The sequence below is a fragment of the Hetaerina americana genome, unplaced genomic scaffold (genome assembly GCF_022747635.1).
Source record: "Hetaerina americana unplaced genomic scaffold, ioHetAmer1.1.p SCAF_187, whole genome shotgun sequence".
NCBI lineage: Eukaryota > Metazoa > Arthropoda > Insecta > Odonata > Calopterygidae > Hetaerina > Hetaerina americana.
This window is the reverse complement of record NW_027286749.1, coordinates 247,501-266,908: the sequence shown is the minus strand read 5'-3', so window position 1 is coordinate 266,908 and position 19,408 is coordinate 247,501. Positions and strand designations below refer to the sequence as shown.

Genomic DNA, 19,408 nt, shown 5'->3' with positions numbered 1-19,408 from the left:
GAGCCAAGTCTGATGAGTAAGCCGCATGGGGTAGAACTTTCCAGTTGAGTGCTTCCAGCGTGTCACTGATCAGTTTTGCCATATGTGATGGACCATTGTAACGAAGGAAAATGACCTCGTGTTGCCTCTTATGGTATTCTGGTCTTTTTACAGTAGCAAACAGTTCAAATTAGTTTTTGTTGTTAGTGTCCCGTATCAACCGTTTCCCCAGGTTTTAACAGCTCATAATAGATCACACCCTTCTGGTCCCACCAAAACATGGAGCATTGTCTTTCTGCCGAAGTGATTCCTCCTTGCAGTCGATTTGGATGGTGTCTCGGGTCTACCCATGTTTTTTGCACTTGTGTTTTTGGTTTTGTGAATCTCTTCATCCAACAATGCTTGCAATCCTTATCTTTGTACTGTTTTGACAGTTTTCTGTGTTCCTTGTCTGCAACATTGAAGTCACCACTTTTGAAATGCCAAAACCATTGCTCATACGTATCTTGCAATGAAGCATGTCTACCATAATGTTCTAAAAGTACTTCTAAATGTGTTGCGGCATCTTCCGCAGTTTCTTTGGAATTTCTAAAAGTAATCGCTATGATTCGGCAGCAATTTTCTTCAAATTAAAACAAAAAATTAAATCTGTCTGTGAATGCACTTTGCTTGGTATAGGTTTTGACATATTTTAAGCCGTCTAAAAAGTATGATTTTGGAAGCTCCTAAAAATAGGCATCTGTTTCATCAATTACTTCCTCATTAGACGTAAACCTTCGTCCGCCAAGCCATTTCTTCAAGTCTGGAAATAAGAAATAGTCACTGGGGGCCAAATCTGGTGAATACGGTGGATATTCTAATAATTGGAACTTCAATTCCATAATTTTGGCCATTGCGACTGCACAGGTGTTCACCCGTGCATTGTCTTGATGAAAGAGAATCTGTTTCTTTTTCAGATGAGGATGCTTTTCTCCTTGATTTCTTTGCTCAGCCATTCCAATAATGATGCACAAGACTCTTCTGTTATTGTTGTTCCCTTTTTCAAGTATTCAATGCAGATGATTCCGCAAGCAAGACCGTGGCCATGACCTTACTGGCTGACTTGGCCGTCTTCGCCTTCTTTGAAGCCCAATTGCCTTCAAAAATTCAAAGTTTTGACTGTTGCTTTTCCTCCGAGTGTATCCATGTTTCATCAAAAGTTATATCGACGCAGAAACTCATCAGGATTGAGACGGAAAAGCACCAAAACAACCTCAGAGTCGACCAAACGATTGCATTTATTCTCTGCTGTGAGTAAACGCAGCACCCATCTTGCCGAGATTTTTTGTGCAAAATTGAAGCTACTGTACCTTGTGATAGGCCTTTTGCTTCTAATATTTCACGCACTTTGAGTCATCGATCACTCAAAATCATATTATGGATTTTGTTAATCATTTCGGGGTAGACACTTCCACAGGGTGTCCAGATCTGCATTCATTTTTGTGGATGTGCGACCACGTTTAAACTCATTCACCCAATTGTAAACAGTTGCAAACACAAGAGCGTATGAGCCATGAACTTTGTCCAACTCAGCTTTGATTTCTTTCAACGTCAACCCTTTCAAATACAAGTGTTTAATCACTGCTAGAAACTCATTTTTATAGACAAATTAAAGTTGTTTGCTTCAATCGATGGTAGCGATGAAACCATATGACGGATACAGCTGAAACTTTAGGAGCTGACTACTTAGGAGTGTTATTTAATGGAAAAAATTTATTTTCGATGCTACGAGCTCCATCTCTTGGATTTTCCAAGGACTTATTGTACCACCCTCATATGAAAGAATTTTGAGGATTTTGGAATTTGAGAACTGTTAGGTTGAGATTTCATGGTTTATTCACCAAGGTTAAATTTTTAGATTGATAAATTGTTGTGCAACTTTGTTCACTAATTTTTTTGAAGTATCTAATAAAAATCTATTTTTCTCAATTTTAATGTATAATTTGATGAAGGAGCACTGCTCATTTTTTTCTTCATGATTCTGAATTTTATGATTTGATGGCTTTTGGTAACACCTTCCCATCTTAACTTGATATCCTGCAGGTGGCCATGGAGATGTGGGTGCCATGACGATTGGTGCTCCATCCCAACAAGCACCCTCCTCTGCCAGCATTGGTGCTTCACCACCAGTGGTGGGGCAGCATCAACACCACCACCACCCCCAGGCACAGCAGCAGCAACCAAACCACTTGCACCTTTCCCACCATGAAGTGTACAACCCTGGCTACAGCCGAACTTCATCCACTAACAGTATTCCACAGAAGTCAGCTGGCTATGATGGACTACGTTCAAGGTTGGCATGCTGGCCCCCTTTTTGATTCCTTATTATGCAATATTTATGAATTTTCACTGAATTCATGATTGTATAACCGCACTACGGGCTGCAGTGCTGCTCCTCTGAATGACCTTTGGCAGTGGCATGGGGCAGTCACTTTCTACTGAGGGAAGAGTTCACAAAGTGAGAGGCTAGAGTGGAGGTCTTTCAATAATAACTCTTTATTCACCATAATCTTAAATGACTCTGAATCTTAGTCAACTACAACTTCTCAACTTGGGTTGTCAGAAAACAAATTTATAATTGAAAAAAAGAGTACTTCACCCTCCACACTTCTATAGCATTGTCTTAATATTAAAAAGTATAAGATAATACTGCTGTAAAACCATTCTGATGTTTGAAAATTAAGTAAAAATGTTGAAGTTAAGGTAACACTTAAAATAATAAAGCATATTTGCATCATACCAATTTCTGGAAAATGAAAAATATACTTTTTAAAATGAAAAAAACACATTGTTTGAAAGCACTCTTTTCTAAATGAAATACAATTTATTTTTCTCTGTACAAGAACAGCTGTAATGTAATTTTTTGTTCTCAGAATCAGTACCAAATATCAGCCCAATGAGTTTCACGTGTAGTAATAGGTAATCATTTATGATTAAACACATTACACGTCAGTGCTCTGGGAAGAGATCTGTGGTGGTGCAGATGTCTCCCTGTTGTCATTCTCATCTAGTGATTTGTGAAGATTGAAAAAATTGGTACTCAAAAAATGATTAAATACTTCGTAAAGAAAGGTATGATAGCAAATGAAATTAATGCTGACTTCCAGACCACTCTGGGGGACTCTGCTCCTTTTAGTAATTGTTGCCAAGTAAACAAATGAGTTGATGTTTGAGAGGGACAGCTCAGATGATGATCCAGTTAGTGGTCCACCAAAATGTGCCACTACTTTGCAATGTGAAATTATTGCAAAAATGTATAAAATGGTCTTTGGAGGTTCACTAACTGAGTGCAAGAAATCATTGAAGCTGTAAGAATGTCAACTGAATGAGTTTATCACCTTTTAACTGTAGGATTGATATGAGCAAAGCATCTGCTAAATGGGTCTCATGACTCTTAATGCAGAATCACAAACACATCAGAATAGAAGAAATTTCCAAACGATGTTTGACCTGTTCTAAGAGCAACTAGCAAGATTTTCTGTGCCGGTTTGTGACCACATATGAAACTTGGTCACAATTATACCCCAGAAACAAAACAGCTGTCAAAGCAGTAGAAACATGTTGATTCACCACCACCAAATAAAGCAAAGGCAATTTGGTTGGCTGGAAAGTTGATGGCTTCAGTTTTCTGGGATGCAAAGGGGATTCTGCTGATAGATTATCTGCCCACTGGTCACAAAATTACTGGACAATTCTATGCTAACCTCCTGGACTAACTACAGCAAAAGATACATGATAAAAGGCCAGGTTTGCCAAAGGAGAATGTCATCTTTCATCAAGACAATGCATGCTCACACACAAGTGTCATTACCATGGCAAAAATACATGAACTAAGATATGAATTATTGCCAAACCTACCTTGTTCGCCTGATTTGGCTCCATCAGATTTCCATCTCCTCCTCAAGCTCAAAATTTTCAATTTTGTCGGCGTAGATTCTCTGTAAACAAAGAATTGGTAGCAGGAGTAGATGGGTATTGGGATGCCCTGATAGAATCTAATTTTGTAGATGGGATGAAGACTTTGGAACAAGACTGAACCAAGTGCATTGGTGTACACGGAGACTACATTGAAAAATAAAAATGTTTCACTGAGGTGTGTCGTTACAAATATATTCTAATTGTATTCTGTGTTCCTCCCTATTAATGACCTCATTTCTGCCATGGCAAGCCTTGCCTCCCCAACTACCAACAAAGCATGGCCAATTGGGCTCAGTCCAATAGTTGACTCATTGTCTCCATATTGTCCATCATGACATTCTTGGGATAAAAATTGAGGTTATTTCCCATTGCCTTCCACAATAGTTATAATGGTGACTCCATCTCACAATGTGTGCTCCTATGGGGTCAGACGCCTTTGCAGCCCCCTCACTAAGGAATGGATGATGTGTGGCTCTACCTTTCATCTGGCTCCGGCCCTTTGACTTACCTGGCAGGGGTGACCCTGCCAGGATGAATATTACTACCTTGATCAAAAAGTTCCCGGAATAACCACCGTGTGGCGCTCCCATCGTTCCGATTTGAGTTCTGTTTTTTTTGTTAAATTGGTACATCTGTTGTTGATATTCCCTTTAAATCTTAGTGTCATAACTTGACATTTGCAAAAGTTACGGTCGGTTTTCGGTATGTCCATCAGTGCTTCCTGCGATTTTTCCATTACTTCCTCTCGGCTGCTAAAACGCGTTCCCCGTAATGGTTTTTTAACTCGATTGAACAGAAAGAAGTCACAGGGAGCCAAATCAGGTGAATTCGGTGGCTGTTGGATGGTATTTGTTGCATTTTTCGTCAAAAAATTACGAATAATGATAGCACTGTGCGACGGTGCGTTATCATGGTGCAAAATCCACGAGTTTTCTGCCCACATTTCTGGTCTCTTTCGGCGAATTGCTTCACGCAAACGTCTCATAACGCCCAAATAATACTCTTTGTTTACTGTCTGGCCTTCTGGCAAAAATTCATGATGCACTACACCGTTGTAATCCATGAAAACCGTCAGCATTGCCTTCTTTTTTGACTGAAAACGACGTGGTTTTTTTGGTCTCGGCTCATTTGGTGAACGCCATTCACTTGCCTGATGTCTGGATTGCGTGTCGTACTCATAAACCCACGTCTCGTCTGCAGTAATGATCCTTTTGATGAATGTGGGATCGGATTCAGCCTCGCAAATCATGTCTTTTGCGACGTCAACACGGTCTCTTTTTTGCATGAAATTGAGGTCTCTTGGCACCAACTTTGCTGCTACACGACGGAAACCCAAATCATTAACCACAATGTCTTGGGCGGATCCATAGGCAATGTTCAAGTCCTCCGCTATTTCTCTGATGGTTAATTTGCGGTTATTGACCAACATTTCTTTTACTTTATCAATTTTTTCACCGACTTTCGATGTCGATGGTCTGCCACTGCGTTCATCATCTTCGATTGACTCACGACCACTTCTGAACCGCTCGTGCCACTGGTAAACGACCGTTTTTTTTAGAGAATCGTTGCCGAAACACTTTTCCAACATTTCCAATGTCCGTGCGCCACTAAATCCGTTTTTTACGCAAAATTTAATACAAGTTCGTTGTTGCAAATTTAAATCCATTTCTGAAATTGTAAAAAATCGCCAACACACACAGAGATAGATGTACTCTTGGCTACGTAACTTTTGCAAATGTCAAGTTATGACACTAAGATTTAAAGGGAATATCAACAACAGATGTACCAATTTAACAAAAAAAACAGAACTCAAATCGGAACGATGGGAGCGCCACACGGTGGTTATTCCGGGAACTTTTTGATCAAGGTAGTATATTGTTCCCTCTAGTACTGCCCTAGAGGTCATCAGAATGCACAAGCCCTTAGACCCGGTCAGGGTTGTAGTCAAAGGGCAGGGATAAGTTTTATTAATTTGCAGCATATTATTATGAATAAGAATGTTTTTATTAAAATAGAAAGAAAGACTCGTACTTTTCCACAGAGTCTTTCTTTCTATTTTAATAATGGATATTAATTACTTCCACGAAGTGAAGCCTGAAACAATAGAATATATAAGAATGCTTTTGTTGTTATTTTTCATTAATTCTTCATCTCTCTTCAAAGTAGCTTGGCAATTTTTGCATGTAATTATGCAATGATGCGTGATGCATTAAAAGAGACTGAGTACTGCATTTCTAAGCACTGTTGCGAAGGTATGTGATATTTTCGCTATCCTCCACGATAGAAAGGGAGTAGGGATGGCATGAGGAGTGTGGCTGGCTATACCAAAGCCCATTATGTATTTCCCGCGTTTATTTTCACACTGGGCCTCTTCTTTTTGGAGGAGGTCAGTGTGGAGACAACAAGAGTGACTATAAAGGGCGTAGGCAGCTTCTGGATCTCCTGTCATCAAATGTGGGCAGTACTTATCAGCAGTAAGTAGCATTCCACTTGGTTGACTGTCTGTAATCCTCACTGTTATGGCCATTTCTTGACCACCATGAAATTGCAACAAGCTTTCTGGACCCATGAAGCCTCCTCGGTCCATGTGTCCTTTAAGAGAGCCCTCTCGTCTGACTTTTGAAATTTACAGACCCAGTCACTCCCTCTCTCACTGCTGTATAATGGCTCTCCAAAGGAGGAAATGCAATCCACTGACCTACAACCCTTTGCCATGGCTGTATTCCTTGAGAATTAGATTCTCATGGAAAGGTGAATGGCCTTATCCTGATCAAGCTCATCTTCTGACTTTGCATTGATTTTGACACCAAGGGCAAGCACTCACAGGTCTGAATTGGAGCCCCTCGAGGCCTCCCCCATGCCATCACTGAAATCCCACTCACAACTTAACATTGCAACTAAAGTAAACTAAACTGGTGTTAACTTGCACTCTCTGGAGTCTCTTCCATCCAACAGTTATGTACTTGGAAACATGCAGAGTAATTCCAAGAAACTGCGGGAGTAGCCACAACAGTAACTTTTAACAGAGTCATCCACTAAATGGGTATTACTATTCAATAATTTCAGAGTTTAAAAATCATCATTCGACAGTGGCATATTGCACTTGACTACAAATGCCTGTGACATTGTAAGTATGTTATTCCATTATGACATCTTGTTCCTTTAAAACCTGCAAAATCTTGGAGTGTAAGGGGACCCCTCAGTTGCTCAACTGGCTAAAGCACTCGGCTGGGTATCGAGGCATCTGGGTTTGAATCCCAGTTGAGGTGAACAATTTTTACACTTTGAAGTTGTAGTAGTACATTGTAGTGTTACGTGGTGCCAAAAGCTTAAAAGTGTGAAAATGTTTTTTATGCTTGATACAATTAGTTCAGGCTCTGAATGAAAACCTAACAGATTTCAAACTCTGTCCCGTGCCCCTTGGGATGAATAATACAATACAAACATTGATTCAGAAGAATGGCTTCAATAAAATAATGTCATTTATTTGCTTGATGTGAAGTGTGTTTTGAAATGAGGTGCCCCATTGTGCCGTCCCTTGTAGTCTTGGATGCGTCATTGGTGATCCAATTTTCTTAGGCTCTTGAGGATTTCACCTTGCTGATAAATGCTCTTGCCTTTGCCGCCGCAAATTCTTGTTCCAGATCGAGTCAGAATCTCAGTGAGCCCCGCAGCCCCGCTCCGGTGCCTGGTCAGCAAGGGTTGGGTGCTAGGCAGGCGTCAAACCCTGGGTTGGTCAGCCTAAGCCAACAGCATCACCAGTACTCCCCTCCGCAACAGGGTGCTGGGCCTCCATCTCAGCCTCAATCCAACCCCTCCCAGCAAGGTGCCGAAGGGGAGCGATTCTATCAAAACCTCAGTATATACCGAAGCCAGCAACCAGAGACTTCCCAGGGCCTCAATGGCTTCACCCCTTCTAGCCCAAACCGTGGGAAACTTGTGAGCCCACCAGGGCCGGCTGAAGACATAAGGTAGGAAAAGAAACATCTCCAAGGAATGAGGTGGTGAATTGCTGTTCTGTTTGGTGTGAGGATGTTGTGTGGCCCCATCACTCAGGCCTGTGAATAACTTGCACCGCCTCAGTGAGCAAATGAATGTGAATAACTGATACCATCTAAGTAAATGTTGGGGCTTATCTTACCAGTTCTTGAACAAGCACTTTTTTTCATATAACTGTTCTTACTGACCTATTCTTCAAATTTTTACTGATTATACCATTATCAGTTCTTATCAGTTTCGTTTGGTAGTTAGGTATTGCTTTGCACATAACCCTATCTGAAAAAGGAGAAGGCAAAGATCCATCTATTTGCTCTTAGGTTTGAATGAAATTTCCACCAAATGGAAAGGCAGGTTCTGGAAATTATGCTGCTGGAAGTTTAAAGATAGTGGGTGGCTAACCTCAAGTAATATGTGTATGAACAATCACTCTGACCAGCAATGCATGACACTGACCTACAAGACACAAGGCTATAGAAAGCTTGCTAAACACTTGCGCCCTGGTAACTTCTATGGCTGGCTATGCTGTTTAGGAGGAATATTACGTTTATTTATGAAAAAGGTGCATCATGAGTGCTGGCAGTGACACAGTAAAACCATTCCAGAGCATTTGAAAGCACTGATGATAGAATATGATTGACAGTAATTTCAGCTTTAAAACCAGATAAAATGAACATGTACTGAAGAGCTTGAGGGAAAAAAATACCCAAGATTTACGAAGTGATTCCAAAGTTCCTGGTGAAAAATTGTTGAAAAAAAGGGTGTTTATACTTGTGTATGTTAATGCTAATTGTAGCCACAAGTTGAAGAGTGTTGCCATGGGGCAATGTGTAGGATCATGAATGACCTCTCTCTACCTGCGAAAGTTTTGCAATTACATGCATGGTTTATCTGGGTTACCATGATGGGGTAGTCGCATAACCATTTCTTCCCCTAAGCAAATAAAATTTTCATATGCAGACTTTTCATACACGTTGTACTAAACCTTTGTTAAACTGATTAAAGAGATAATTTCTGTTATGTGCGCTCAAACTCACCAAGTGGCCTACACGGACTACTTAACCAATATACCTTTATCAAGTAAAAGAATGGCATAAATGATTTTTTCTGGAACATGCTGTTGGATAAGGATATCATTTGTTGTTTTTTCTGTGATCAATCATCTTCAGAATGTGCCACACACATAATAAGAATTAGAAAAAGAGGCTAAACTTATCAAACAATTTGCCTTGGTAAATGGTTATCCACCAAAGTATGTCAAAAAATAATGTAGCTTTAACCCAAAGAAACAATGATATTCAATTACACACCAAGTACGGGTATCAAGTGAGGATATTTAGAGATTTCCTAAGTACAAAGTCCATTTATCCTTTTGATCTCATGAGACCTTAGAATGAAAGATTGAGTGTTATTTAAACTTTGGTCTAATGATTATTCATCACAAAAATCTCATGACCACCTGTAGTTAATGTATTTTTGTTATCAGAATTTACAGTTTACCACGATTTACATTTTAAATATCAGTTCCTGTAAAATTTCATATTTATCCAAAAAAAGGAGAAGTCTGTATTTAAATGATTTAATTTTCTATTCCTCTTCAATTTGTGTCACCATATGCTGGAATAAACGAATTTCATATCGCTTGATGAAGTTTTCTTGGGTCTTCCACGGGGTCAAAGGTTCCATGTTGGCCGACATTTTGATACCGACTCGTGCATCGTCCGCAGAGGTCCCCATCTACGCTGAGGACGATGCACAAGTCATGCATCGAAACATCAGCCAGCATGGAATTCCTGACCCAGTTGGAAGACCCGAGAAAACTTCATCCAGTAAATACGCCGGGGAAGCACCAGATCGAATTTCATATCCTAAAGTGGTTACTCATTTTTTTCAGCTTTTTGAAAGAATCTGCTTTGACTTCGTTGCATGCAAATAGACCTGAGAAAAGATGAGAGAGAGCAAGCAGTCATGTGAATGGTTTTAGCAAAGAATCAGAAAAGGGTGAGCAGTAGAGGCGTTTATTGGTGACAGAAATGTGAACTACTTAAACTCGCAGTCTCAGTCTGCAGGAAAAAGATTGGTGCTATGACATGTCCAACAAGGAGTTAGTTATGTAACTTATTCATTGTGGTAACACCTGTGGGAGACGATTCATTTCTGGCGTACATTGAAATTATGAGGCATTGAAAGGAATTCTGACCCAAACAGGATGAAGCATGAAAAATGCAAGAACTGGTGACTGACATCTGGAATGAGTCAGAATTCCAGAATATGAAATCATTTAAATAAAGAGTTCCACATGTATTGGAATAATAGGAAATGTTACGGGACCTGATATTAATGTTGTGACTTGTGGGCAAAAGTAAATGCCAATGATGCATATGTGGGATTTGATTGCATATCTCAAAATTTTGACAATTAAAGTATGGTGTGTTATTATTGAGGGATGTGTTGAACCAAAATAAATTGTGTGTCAATGGTGCTGGTTGCAGGGTGACTCAGGGAGGCAGCGGCAAGCCTTCTGCCCTGAGGGGTTCGCAGTCATCTTTGCATCGACAGGTGGACATGGCTAGTGGGTCGAATGGCACTCGCGATAGACCAGTATCTGCTTATATACCACAAAATGGGCCTCAGCCAATCCAGGTATTTACTTCTTCAATAGCGTTAACAATCATGATGGGACTCCTGTAATGTTATCATGGTGATGTAAGTACCATTGATAGGTAATGTATGGTGTTTAGTGAGTTGGGGAAGCCATATTTGTGTAGGAATTATGGTAAAACTTGCTAGTGCAGATTTTGTGAGATGAGTGGCTGTACAGTTTAAGCTAAATCTGCAGTACTATGGTAGTTAAATAAGTCCATAGAAAAAAAAGAAAAACATCATTTTGGGTAATTTTTTTTTTTTTAATTTTCAACATAATTGTCTTTTATATTGAAATGTAATGAAATAATTGACTTTGTAATTCCACACACTTAAAGTGTGTGGAATTACAAAGTCAATTATTTCATTACATTTCAATATGTTATGCAAATTCCACAAAGTTACGCCTGAGACAACAAATAATTGTCTTTTAGCTTATTACACTCGTCCCACCGTTTCTACAACTTTTTAAAGCCACCCAAAAATCATGGTTTCACAAAGTTCTCAAAAATGGTATCTGTGTGTAAAATATAGTCCTCATTCAAGATGAAGTGTTTTCCACCGAAGCCATTATTTCAAATGTGGAAAAAATGAAATCACTGTAGGGTCAAATCTGGTGAATACAATGGATGCTGTTGTGAATTGAACTCAAATTTCCATTGATTTTGCCATTGAAACTATGTGTATGTGCACCCATCCATTGCTGTGATGAGAAATAATAATATTCTCTGCCAGCTGAGGATGTTTTCCCTTGATTTCTTTGCTCATCAGGTGCAATTACGCGGCATAATACACACCTTTGATTTACCGTTTGTCCTATGTGTAAGTAATTGATGCAGTTGATTCTGTGAGCATGCCAAAAAACCTCGGTCATCACTCTGTCGTCCTATGTCACTGTTTTTGCCTTTTTTGGCGTTTGATTGTCTTTCAAAACAGTCTTGTTTTCACTGTGTCTTTGTCCCTGGAGTGTATCCATGTTTCGTTCACATTAATGTATCAATGTGGAAACAAATCAGGATTATGAAGTAGCCTCCAAATCGACCAAACAATTGTGTCTATTCTAGACTGAAAGCAAAAGAAGCACTCATCTTGCCTAGATTTTTTTCACACCCAATTTTGTTTGCAAAATTAAAACACTGTACATACCTTGAGAAATGCCTGTGGCCTCAATTATTTCATCAACTTTGATTCATTGATCTCTCAAAACCACATAATGGATATCATCAATCATTTCAGAGGAAGTCGCTGCCGCTTGGCATCCCAAACCATGTTGATCTTTTGTGGATGTATGGCTATAAACATTTAAACTCATTTACCCAATTGTTTACTGTCACAGATATGGGCAAATGTTCTATGATCTTCATCCAATTCAGCTTTGATCTCTTTCTGAGTTCAACCTTTTAAATAGAAGTGTTTAATCACCCCAAGAAAATCATTTTTTTTCAAAATAAACGGAAGTTTGCTGCTTCAAACGACTATGGCAATGAAACCATGGGGTGGAAGTATCTATAAGTTAAACATCAGTTTAGTGGGAGATGAGGTTTATTAAAAGCAAACCTTTTCCAATGCTATGATATTGCTGCTACCCACTCTAAGTCCCTATTTTTCTATCGCCTCAAAAAATCTGAACTGAAAAATATAGTGAAGAATATAGGTACAAAACGAAGCTCTGGAATTGATGGAAATCCCAGTTGCATTATTAAGCAATCTATTGACTTGATTATGCAGCCTCTTCATTTTCTCTTGAATGAATCTTTCCGATTAGGAGTGTTTCCATCTCCTCTGAAGGTGTCAAAAGTCATTCCACTTTATAAAAACAAGGGTGATAGACATGACAAGAACTCCTGCCATCCAATTTCTCTGCTGAATCAATTCAGCAAAATATTTGAGTAGGCATTCTATGTTAGGTTAATTTCTTACCTAGAGGCTTTCAATCTCCTTTCACCATCTCAGCATGGTTTTAGGGAATATAAATCTACATCTTCTGCTTAGTTATCAGTTAATAACCCAGACTTTAAACACTCTAGATAAAAAAATGGAAGTAGCTGCAACGTTTTTCAATTTATCGAAAGCTTTCGAACATGTTGACCACCAATTACTTCTTAAGAAACTCCACTGGATGGGTATTCGTGGCATACCTAATGTTTGGATTAAATCCTACCTATTTGATAGAATACAACACGTGGTTATTTCTAAAAATGTTGCATCTTTTGTTACTCCAAGTAAGGTCCCCAAAGGCCCAAAAAAGTGTGGCTGCATTTGAAGTCAATCTGCTTAGGGACTTAAAATAAAAATGTTTTATTCAATTGCTGAATTTCTTGATAATGCCTGATACGTGTCTTGTATCCATTGTATGAATTTTATTACTTTCCCCTGATATGTCCTCCATCAAGTATTACAGTTGTAACAACTTGATTACTCGACAAATAAAATGTATTATTATTATTATGATCACTGTCTCTTGTAATATTTGAGGAGTAAATGAATGACCAAAGTGTGATATAATTTAAATTTCAGCATCAGTTATTTGTTATATTCAAAATAATATCCTTTTTAACTGTCTCAAATTCATAATAATAATAATATTCATGTGAATGTACCAAATTAATTTTTTGATAGGTAATCTAGCAGTTAAGGTTGGTTTTGGATGGACACAACTACCAAGTAAATATTTTGTTTCTCCTAACAATACACAATACAGCATCCTCTCTACATCAAGTCCTTCTTGATCTCTGTGTACTTCCTTCCTCCCTTCATCCCATTCAACATTCTATCCTATTCTTGTCCCTTCCTCGTTTGCGTAACAATTTCCCCTCTATTACAGTCTTCAACATCCCGCTGCCAAGCAATTTGCTCTTCATCCATTTTTCCTACCTCCTTGTGAGTTCTTCCAACAATCCCCTCTCCTCTTCCAACAAAAAATTTGCACTTCCTCATTTGTTTTCCTTTCTGTCCACTTCAATTTCTTCATCCTTCTCCACACCCACATTTCAAAAGCCTCCAATCTATGCCTATAACCCACGTTCAGTTAGCCATATTTTGACAAGCCTTTTCTTAACATACATGCTCATCGTCCTTGTCATCGATTCCCTCCTCCTTATGAAAGCCTCTTTGTCTGGTGCTTTTCTTCTCCTTATGTCTGTACTTCTCAGACTAATATGGTCCAAAGCACTTTTGAAAGACATACCGGCTCTAATTTTTTTCCTCCTGTTTTAACATAGAACTTATCCTTTCTCTTTCTGGAAAACCATATTACCTTTGTAATCCAATGCAACAGTTTCAGAGTGTAAAAATCATTCGCCTTGACTGGGATTCGAACCCAGATCCCTCAATATCCGGTCGAGTGCTTTAGCCACTTAAGCTACCGAGGCATCCTCTTAAACTGTAATATTTATATTTACATTTCCACCAAACCAAATTACCTTTGTAATATATATTTTACATTTCCTCCTCATATACATTGAACAGTACCGGTGAAAATGGGCAACCCTACCTTACATCACTTCCTAGCATTCCCCATTTGGACTACCCATCCCTTGCTCACACCAGTTTCAAGCTTGAGACTCCATTTTGAGACTGGTACAAGTTGTAGATCAGCCTCCTGTCCCTCCAATATATTCCTATTTTCTGCAATATACTCATTAGTTTTCCCCGATTCACTCTATCAAATGCTTTTTTAAAATCAATGAAACATGCAAATTTACCCCAATTGAATTCTATATTCCTCACAATTAGTGATCTGATTCCTGCAATGGCATCGCGCGTACCTCTCCCCTTCCTGAACCCAAACTGATCATCCCCTAAGTAATCATTTGCCCTACTCTCTATCCTTTTGTTTATGATCCTAAGAACAACTTAAGCTGCACGGGATATCAAACTAATTGTCCTGTAGTCCTCACATGATGTAACCCTTACCTTTTTCGGAATAGGAACTAGCACTGATCTGACAAAGTCTTCCTGCCAGATTCCATCCTCATAAATACTATGAATCAGCCCAGATAGACTCCTGCTCCCACATTTTCCAGGTCTTAATTGGCCAGGCCCGGTCTTAGCCCAAAAAATCTTAAGGACAGTATAAATAAGTTAAGGGCTAACAACAACTTTTGTATAACCATGCAGAAAACCATAGTAATAAATATAGCAAGTATTGTCTGAAATTTCCTTGAAGATCCCTGGTAACCTTCCAGAAACAGGAATTGCGGGTAGAAGCAGGAAAATGAGAAAGATAAAACAACAAGAGTGCTAACAAGACAGTAAATAGACACAAACAACAATCTGCTATGGTTGCAGTATCAGGCCAAATCAGTATTTATGCACAGGTGTATTATAGCTATGCTTTATTTATTTATCGCATAATCCATGTGTCATAGTTGTAATTTTTCACTCATCCTTGGCTGCTCATGGCAATAAGAGAATTAATTGAAAAAAAAAATGCAAAATTGCCTTTTCCATGGGGGCGAAACTTCATGGCTAGGCAAACAAGCTGGTGCTGGCGATAGCCATGTCGAGTCATGCTCGACATCTGAGCGCAAAAGGTCAAGGACATCTGGACCACTATTATCAGACTATTTTAGGTCTTGTGATCTATATCTGAAAAAGCTGTTGTCTTGATTATGTAGCTGTGTGGACATATTGTCTGCTCAGTTTGACCTTATGAGATCATTGAAAGCTCAGCAGGAGTTTGCATGCACTTGCATAGTGTTGTGGTGATGAGGCCCGAGTGTTTTATGCCTCATGAGCCCCTTGCCATATTTAGATGAAGGAAAGTTTTTGAGCTGCTGGCGCGTTGGTGAATACGATGGTATTGGCCCTCTTTGCAGCAGCTGCAGTCGGTGCCACGGTCACAGTCATCGAGGGACTTCATGAGGCAGGAGGCAAAGCTGCAGGAGATGCAGGAGGAGGTGCGGCGTAGGCGTGAGGGGGGCCGACCCCCTCAAGCGTCTGCCTCCCCTCCCCTTCACCTCCACCACCAACACCATGCACCACCCCGCGCCCACCTTGCGCAGGTGAGTCCAGTTCAGCCCAGCCCCCTCCTCCTGCATTACATTTGTAATTCTCATTTGTAAGAGAGAGCCTAACGTGAAAAAACTTAACTAGTTTTTGTATCTAAACTTCAGTTTTAATCATACAATTTTTTAAGGTTGTTGCGTTTCTCTGGCATACTTAAATTTTACCAACTGCTGTCAAAATATGTCCGTATAGAAGATTGGCATTGCCACATTTGAGAGCTTGAAAGACTGGAGTATAAGATATCACCATTTTGGTTGGGACTGTCTAAGAAGAAAAGTTTTTGAAGCCCATTACATGTAAGATCCAAGGTGATTTTGAATCATTCTTTTGGGAAAGTTATATGCCACCAAATACAATGAAACCATAAACCATAGACACAGTAATCAACCCGAAGGTCGGTTTGGTAGGTGATGGTAGAGTTCACCCAGTACTAAGCCCAATGGCGTGTGAAATTCACACAACAGGGTAGGGGGGCCAGTTCCTTTCCCTGTACCGGTTATGGTTTTCTAGGAAGATCTGGTACCCGAAAAATCACATAGCTTGGCTGGAGCTGCAGGTGCCCAGAGTGCCTTACCCGGGAATCGAACCCGGGCCCCTCTGGTCAACAGTCCAACGCTCACCCCCTGGACTACCGCGACCTACCAAGTACAATATATCTATCTAAATCATCTTTATTTTTATTATGAATAATTGCAGATTGATCCTAATGATTTCCCAACTCATTGATGTTCCCTTGTCCAAATAACTATATTTCATTTTGTCTTTATAGTTCTATGCATAGAAGTTGACAGTTGAGTGATAGTTGCTTGTAGTGGTGCAGCATATTATGATTCTAATGATTTTCACGTTGTCTCTTCCCCCTGCCCCCCCCCCCCCCCAACTTCCAGCCCACGCAGCCGCAAAAGGGCAGCGCCTACTCCCAGATGACGGGGTACCCTGATGGTGCCCAGAACTCCCCTGGCCACCACCACAGCCACCATCAGCCAGGCAATGTTCAGCACCTGGGTGGATTCTCCTCCCCATACCATGGCACCCTCCTCTCCCCCACTTCACCACAGCCGCCAAGTGCCAGGGGTGTCGCCAGCAGTGGTGCCCCCCCTCCCACGGCCCCCAAGCCTCGACCCCTTGGTACGACGGGTGACGTGGGCCCCCTACGCCCGCCCCCCCCGGAAGATGTGTACAGGGACTCCCCCCCTCCACCCCCACCCCCACCAACCTCAACACACCCCCTGTACCAGGGGGTGCCAAAGGGGTCCACCGCCACCACAGCTGCCAGTAGTGAACTGAATAACGAGGGACGGTGAGTTGATTTATGCCCCTGTGCTAACTCAGGCATTTATTTCATGTGATGCCTATCCATTTTATTTTCAAACTTTTCTACAATGGCACATTTTCATTGGTTTTAGTTTTATTTTCCTTGCTCCTCCTATTGTCGAGGTTTCTTATCTGTGGAAAAGGAGACTCCGCATGTAAGACAAGAGGACTTTTTTCCATATGAAAGCTTTAAAATTGTATGGAATCACTTCATTTGCATCTTTGTCAGTACTATTAGCCATTAATACTTGTATCTTTTGGCATCTTGAATGCCTCTGATTTATGCTTATCCTCTTGCCTCAATGACAAAATTTCCGAAATACGCATATTCGTATTCACCTTTCTTATCCTCTCCTTTTTACCTTTAACCCCTTCTTGACTTTTGGCGCTAGCAACTAATTTCATTTGTACTTTGTTTAGAAAGGTAAACTGTTTACGTTTGTTGGAGTTTTACATTCATTCAATATTACTAGCCATAAGAGCTCATTTTATCAATATTTCATTTCTCATGATTAATTCTCATTCCATGTCTCTCATATCCTTTCTACTATGCGCATAGTAATAATTGCAATCCTTTGGTAGAACTGCTAATTATCGTGTGATCCATCCACAAATGGAACTGAAGAGATCTCCACTGACTTTCACTCCAACCTCCAACTCTTCCCATGACTCTTATACCATTTCCTCTGCATATTTATTGAAAGAACTGGTGATAATGGACATCCATGTCGTGCAATCTCTGCCTTTTCTTTCTCCAAAGTTTTTTACCCAATGCTGGAGATATATTTAGGACTTATAATCATGGAAGAATTACTGGGTTGACCTTAATTTTTAGAATGAAAAATCTAACAAATCAAAATATCATGTATAAAAAAGATAACTTCTGTTTTTTCATATTATTATTGAAAAAATATTATTTCCATGCAATGAAATGGTATTCTTTATTGATAAAATTTAGTTTGCTCTCCTGCGTAGCTTTTTCATCTATGTAGGTATCATCATGTCTGATATATCTATTCCTCCCAAATAGTCACTATAGGATTGAGAAATGGATCGCATCTCCCCGTCTTTTACCTGACCTTGATGTGTAGATGAATGTTTACTCTTTTCTACTTTGCATTTCATTGTCAGAAGAATCCCTGGAAAGAGGTGGGATTTTTTCTCTCAATATTTTGCCCAGGCATTTGGAGTAAGACGTCTATCACCACTGAGGAATTGTGTCATATGCATTTGTTTCCCCAGCAATTTTATTCAAATGAACTTCTGTAAAAAATAAACAAAAGTATTGGATTGTTTGTGCATCACTTGGAGAAGCATGCTTTGGTCCTAGTGTCTCTAGAAACTCAATGCGTATCTTCGTAGGGTTATCTCAATTCACTCTCAATCTGATCTGAATTTTGTACTTTGCACCAATGTTTGAAATAGAATAAACTGCAGAGCTCTGCAGTCCTGATGTATGTATCTTTTGTTGAGAGCCTTTGAGGCCTCACAGCTTATGCAACACTATTAAATGTGAGTAGATCTTTTTTGTTGGGACCAAGGGTTCTGAGAATGAGGTTCTAATTGTCACATATTCTACCGATCCCTCGTATCCTTCCCAAGTTGGTGGTGGAGCATGGAATGATATTGAGGTACTGTTGAATTAGAGGATTCAAAAAGTGTGGTTCAGTCTTCAATTGTAATTTTCTAGATGTTTACAAATTAATTTCTCTCAAATCTGTATTTATTTAGAGGAGGTTAGAAGGATTGGGTTGTTTTTTAGAAAAATAATATCTTTTCCCTGCTGTCAGGTATAATGCAAGTGCTGGAGACCCACCCAAAGGTTCATTCTATCCAACGAGTACCTCTTCACAGAGCCACCAGCGGCAGTTCCCCTATGCTGCCACAAATCCATGGGATCGGGAAGAGAAAGAGAAGGTTTGTCTTCCTCGGGTTCTTAGTGGATGAGTTTTTTAGACATTAATATCAGTTGTAACTGTCCATGAGGATGAAAATTTGTAGACCCATGTATTAACTTCTTGAAAATTTGAATGTGTTACTCTTTATTTGTTATAGTTCATGGATTGTGTAGTGCATTTACTTCACTTTATGTATATGTCTAAAACGTAAACTAAGCATATTGCATGAGTATGGAAATTCCCTTGTGTGTTTTACCATGAGATATGTTTTGTACCTTCAATGAGGTTCATCATTCCTTTCCGATATGCCTTTATGGGGTGTCCTGAAGAATACCTTAGTGTAAGTGATAGAATTGCATTAGATGGCATTTGTATTTACTGTTCCCATTGCTGAATCAAATTTGAATAGTACAAATCACAGGTGATGGCTTTTATGTTTTGGGAGAGGTCAATGTGTGTTATGATGCTTGTCTTTTTACTCTCTTTTTACAATTCTAATGTTTCTATTTATTGTGTGGCATTGAGTTGTATTTTCTCATAATTTTCCTCTTTAAATTTTTTATCAAAGTTTCCATGTGTGCAATATATTTCAGGTAATTTTATTTGAATAT

At 39.6% G+C, this 19,408-nt stretch overlaps 1 protein-coding gene across 4 annotated transcripts in view; it reads left to right on the top strand.

Moving 5' to 3' along the window:
* The window catches only part of LOC139687257 (afadin-like), a 266,733-nt gene that overhangs the window by 200,237 nt on the left and 47,088 nt on the right, over positions 1–19,408 (top strand). For all 4 annotated transcript variants that reach the window (XM_071584395.1, XM_071584394.1, XM_071584393.1 and 1 more), the window contains 6 exons: positions 2,062–2,311; positions 7,581–7,907; positions 10,425–10,575; positions 15,396–15,581; positions 16,473–16,885; positions 18,690–18,816. In XM_071584395.1, coding sequence (XP_071440496.1) covers positions 2,062–2,311; positions 7,581–7,907; positions 10,425–10,575; positions 15,396–15,581; positions 16,473–16,885; positions 18,690–18,816 — 1,454 coding nt within the window. The remainder of the gene's footprint in view (positions 1–2,061; positions 2,312–7,580; positions 7,908–10,424; positions 10,576–15,395; positions 15,582–16,472; positions 16,886–18,689; positions 18,817–19,408) is intronic.